Source organism: Amphiura filiformis, chromosome 3 (assembly GCF_039555335.1).
Source record: "Amphiura filiformis chromosome 3, Afil_fr2py, whole genome shotgun sequence".
Lineage (NCBI taxonomy): Eukaryota > Metazoa > Echinodermata > Ophiuroidea > Amphilepidida > Amphiuridae > Amphiura > Amphiura filiformis.
This window is the reverse complement of record NC_092630.1, coordinates 53858116-53864115: the sequence shown is the minus strand read 5'-3', so window position 1 is coordinate 53864115 and position 6000 is coordinate 53858116. Positions and strand designations below refer to the sequence as shown.

Here is a 6000-nt window from a genome sequence, read left to right as displayed (position 1 = left end):
CAGGTATGCATTTGATCACTAGTACTTTCTTGGCGGATAATACAATTGCAAGTATAAGTATGATATGGGCATTAGAGGACATAATTTTACACATCCCACCAGCACAATACAGCAACCCACATAGTTCAGTAGCATTGTCTTAATACCGGTAAACCACTGGGTAAAAGTTGGTATGCTGGTCATCTTCTGGTAACAATGAGAGGTAAGTCCCACTGCTTCCCGTCAGCTGATCAGGGTTACAGTTGCATTTTGAAGTTCTTTCTCTCTAACACAGTTCAAGTTTGAACTGGGTTATGACTAGTATTTAAACATGGTTCAATATATTTCAAACTGGTTTAAGAAGTGGTTTTAACATTCACATACACAAGTTTTGTAACAGGTTTTGAAAATGAAGTTTATACAGCCATTTTCCTAATATAGACATCCCTGCTTAATAATGGCAAGAAAACTCAATCAATCACTATAACAGGCTGGTTCTTGTTACTATACATAGTCATGTTAACAGTGATATTTTGACCTGGACTCAAGATAAGTCGCACATCTCTCAGCCCTACTAGTATTATTCAATTTATATAAGGGACATGATCTCAAATCATGTTATCATCAATATTCATATATCCAGGGTCTCTCTCGCTTTCTTTCTCTCTCAATAGACATTAATTTAATTACATTGTCTGCTTACTCGTTTCATTTCAGCAATAATTGATGATCACTTGCTAATGAAATAAAATGCAAACCTCTGACAAGATAGGGTTGTGGACAGTTTTTAAGGCCACTTTTTCTGGGTTTTTTTTCAGGGCTGTGGTATTTGACTTATTTTGAGTCCTTGACAGATTTGTAAAATTAAAATAAAAAATAAAATAAAAAGTGTGAACCAATGATGGAACTTCAACTTCTCACATGTCAGTGGTAAACAGAGTCTACAAACACAAGTTTCATAGTATAATGATTGACTTTGAACAAGCGTTTGACCACCTTGATCAAGCTGTCAAAAAAGTTACACACGATTCATGAGAAGATATGTGGTGTTTGGTTGTAAGTGAGCACTGGGATCACACTCACATTGTCATACAGTGAAAGTTACCAACTACTAACAGGTCTTATAAATAATTTGCGGCCATCAGGGAACATACATATTGGCCATCAGGGAACATACACATTGGCCATCAGGGAACATACACACCTTGTATACATACTTTTTATAGTGTATACTACGTAAGACTCGGTCTACTCAACCATGTTATCCAGGAGGGCAACTGGTTCCAACTGCACCATACGCGTGTGTTGATGCTTGCAAAGCTGCATGCGTACCGAGTGTTCCACGATAGACACAAATTAGTTAGAAGACCTGTAGTTATGAAGTATATAATACCACGCAGTCTGTGCACGTGTAGATCCAGGTTTCTCTTCAACAATGTCAACTACTAGCAGTGACACGAAACTGATGTATATTATCAATCATCAGGAACAAGATTATTAATAAAATATTGGACTTGCACCCATTTGGTAAACACATTCTTGCTCCCAAGGAGGTAATATCATATAACTTTACCTAGTGAAAATAGATATAAGTACCAAAAGGTAAAACAACAGCAGAGTCAGTACAAAATAGTACACCTAATTTATTTTTATTAATTTGTCTTGAGATTGCATTATGGCCACCATATAGTCCTCCATTTTTGCAGGTGTTTTCCCATTGCATTGTCACATTTTTGGTTCTTGCTCTTCACTTTCCACTCAGGTGACTAGCTTTGTTCAGGCCTCTGGTTCTCCTTCTTGATGTTCAGCTTGGGTAATCGCCCACAAGATGTCGGACTATACAGTGGCCTTTAGCGACTGGAGTAGTATTCTCTAGCTCTATTCCCAAGTTATTCTACTTTCGACAATAAAACAAGACAATTGTGCTAGTCAACTGTCATGCCATATTATACTTCACATCTTCATCTCAGAAGATAGCTTTCACTGAGGTGACAATTGAATATTATCATGTAAGCCCAACACCACCACCACAACCACATCTTTTTTTGGCACTAAGTTGTGTTCATAATCTCTTTGGAACAATCACACCCACCAGATGTGACCGTTTGTATAGCGTTACTGGTTTGTATTTTGAGTCCCATCTTGAAGATTATATTATATATATTTATATATTTATATATATTTATATTATATACTATACAGAAACCAGCCAACTTTTTTGTTTTGAAATGAAAAACACATTGACATATAGATAACTATCACACCTAATTTTGTACTTACTTTCACTCAAAAAATGTTTTTTTAACATAGTTCACATGCTTATGTACTCTAAAATAGCAAAAACAACTTGTCTATTTGATAATCAGTCCATTAGATTTAACTGCAGACTGGGTATGTTTGAATAGACCTGATTCCTTATATTTTGGCCCATTTTATCATACAGTTCACCTCTCTCAAGTTTGTGACAATGTACCATTCAAATGTGCTATTCTACTTGAAATCCGTAAACCCCCTTATGAAGACATGATTTAATCTCCCACACAAGGGGTGTAGATTTTAAATGGAATCACCCACACAGGTAAACACATTTGAAATCCACACTACCTGTGTGGAAGATTAAGGTTATGTCTTCTACAGGGGGTGAATGGATTTCATCTGGAATAGCCAAATGCTGCTGCAACCACAGTAGAGATTCATGCCCTTCCCATCATGCAATCTTTCAGGGTCTTTAAAAAACCAGCACAAAATCAATGTTGCCAAATTAAGACAACACCTTTGACTTCAAACTTGGGATAGGGCCAGTAATATATGCGCACAAAGAGTATCCGTACACTTCAAACAAAAGCAATATCTTTGACACCAAACCTATATATGACCAAATAATGTGGTAAATAGATGAAGAAATTTTTATACTCATTTGGAATGATGCGATTTTATTTCCCCCCAACTTATACCAATTTAAGTGAAAAAGAGAGCATTTCAAAAGTGACAAGTTTGCATAGACTTTCTTTCTATAAAACTAATTATGAGCACAGTGAATGATTGTTGATCCGTCATGCTGTAATGATCCTGTTCCAAAAATCTGTGTGAATCGCCATGAAGGAGCATATATCCCAAATTTATCACTTTTGAAATGCTCTCTCTTTTTCCATTCAAATTAATATAACTTGGGGGAATAAAGTCGAATCATGCCATATGAGGTATCAAAATACACAATACAAAATTACCCATCCATTGTTTATATCATTTGGCAATTTAGGTTTAGTGTCCTTTAAGATATTGCTTTCATTTTAAGTGTACAGATTCATTTTGCTTGACCCTTTTGATGACACCCTATAATGCTTGCAAAGTTCTAGGTGCAAGTAAGCACCATTACACAGGAGATTTGAATTTCTGCTTTGTGTAGCACCTGCATGCAGAATACTCCAATGTCACAAATTTGAAGAAAACACAGGAAGCGTAGCTGCATCCAGCTATCTGGAATTTATTATTAAAATATTATTGCAAACGTCATATAAATTTTGTTCAAATCTATGGGTCGACATAATTCCCACCGAGTCAAGATTTGACCAGTAATACAATCATTATTATAGGACAGGTGTGCTTTTGCTCATTATAACACAATACACAAACTAGTTCAAAATAGTAAAATATTACAAACACTCTTCAAGTTGATGAATATTTTTCATTTTTTTTAACTTATGACTAGGAGTCAAATAGAGATTTTTGTGCATTTTTTTCAATGATTATTTTGTTTTTTTCATATAAATATAGGCAACACATGATATTCTGACACAGGATGATGTACGTATTGTATCTAGTAATAATTGTTCCCACAAAAAAATGGTTTTAAAAAAAGAAAACAAAACAGAACGCGGAGCCAGCTTTAAAAGACTGTCACCATAATTACACAATTAGTTTGTTAAAAACTGACGACATACCTCTTTGTTCTTCGTCATCCCGAGGCTAGGAAGGGTTGTACGACCACTTAAATTGCGTATTATACATGCGAAGTGGCAGTAGTAGTTACGTGTTCGTAGATGAATGTCGATAATTAAAAGTATATACATACCAATCTTTGTTTTGGTGTGCTGTAACACAAACCAATGCATGTACAGTTTTCATCCAGAAAAGATGTTAAAGTTTTCTTTCATCGCTAATTCTTCTACATCGGCAAACACTGTTTCGAGTAGGTCCTATGACTCTATTATAGACTTATAATTGTGAAAGACATACTCCAATGTCTGTTTGCTCTGTCTGTTTTGCCTTGCTACTATAGAATGCCTGCATCCTATAAAGATGGCTGCTAATAGCCCAGCTTCACTACTTCATGTTATATTTTCCTATGCTGGGGTTTCACATGGGATAAGTTTAACACATTCTTTGTCTTTGTGAGTCATGAGTTTTGCTGCCCTCACTGCCAGCAGCTTGCGACGACAACATATGTTAGCTACGACAATCGCACAGGTGTCATTGATGATGAGCATCGTTCCTCTGAAAGTCACAATCAAAACAATTTGCGTTATTGATATGTATCAGTAAACTTGATCATCTACAACTAATCCATTATAGCTAATAGTCAGCTTCTTAAACGGGATTAACTACTACTATCTAAAGACTAATTTTGAGTAGACCTTCTACTGTACTTGACTAGTGCTGGAGGATAATTTGGGGTTATATTTTTGCAAATTATTATTGGTGATTTTAATTAACAGGACTTGTGCACCAACAAAACTAGACAAAACGAGTGGAACAAAAGAAGAACAAGAAGAAGAGTAGTATTCTTACTAGTTTGGCGTTGTACATTAAGCTTTGTTCCCATAATAGAAGTTAACAACAGCACTTTAAAGTGGAGAAAAAAACAAGAAAAAAACGCGATTAAAATTGGTACAATTGATGATTGTTTTGATTCAGCATGCAGGTAGGGGTTGGAGTACATAAAAAGGTACAATTCATAAATCAATTTTTACTTTTGTTTTGATGGCTGTTTTGTTGTGCACATGAATATGAAATACAATGTACCACCGACACTAAGTACTGGTGCTCTCAAATAGTTTCAACATACAAGTTCTTTTATTTGGTGCCTGTCTGGCTGAAGTCGGAGTACAGGTAACATTAAGACAGCAAGCCCATACTTGCGGGTGCACTGTATTAATGACTTGCACTGAATTTTATACTGTATCACATTTCTTCTCTCCCCTTAATTGACAACCTTATCTTTCACATTTGAAGTCTTTACACTAGACACTTTACAGAACAAACCATGCCTAATTCAACTATAAGGTCCACAACTTATAAGTCCCCCCATACTTTTTAGAATAAGTCGAAAAATATTTAACGAAATGTAAAAATGTAACAATGTATGTTGTTTTACACATGTGGACCAATTTATAGCGTCACACATAATTGCGTTCAGTCACAATGGTTAATTGTGTAATTAAAGAGGCCGTTTTAAAAGTTACACCCGAGTCCATAGCAGTCAAGTTTTTAACAAACATATGAAAAGACCTGGCCTACTGTATTGTTTAAGAGTTGACTCCTATGGACTCAGATGCAACTTTTAACACTTTTGTTTAAAACAGCCTCTCTTTTTACATTATAATGAGTCATTGTGACTGAATGCAATGACATGTGATGCTATAATTTGGTCCATATGTGTAAAACAATAGGGCTACCCACACCTTTTTACATGTTTGCATTTTATCAAATGTTTTTCGAGTTATTTAAAAAAGTATTTAGGGGTAACTTAAAAGTTGTGGACCCTATATCACTAAGTAATTTAAATGATTCACACTAGACACTTTACAGAACAAACCATGCCTAATTCAACTATCACTATAGGTATTTTAAATAATTCTTAGCCAAGGTGGGACTCTTAACACGCTTACAGCTTGGCGATAAACACACTGGCATGTAACACGGTCCATAAGATTGCATTCACACACCTTACATGTACATGCATGCATGATACCCTTACAGGGACGTTCTACATTGGCCAAGAATTATTTAAAATACTACATG

General features: G+C 35.4%; 1 protein-coding gene across 1 annotated transcript in view; it reads right to left on the bottom strand.

Moving 5' to 3' along the window:
* The window catches only part of LOC140148731 (G protein-coupled receptor kinase 5-like), a 102396-nt gene continuing 96396 nt past the window's right edge, over positions 1 to 6000 (bottom strand). The window contains 1 exon segment of the mRNA XM_072170780.1: positions 1 to 4473. Within this exon segment, the coding sequence (XP_072026881.1) occupies positions 4450 to 4473 (24 nt within the window). The 3' untranslated portion in view covers positions 1 to 4449.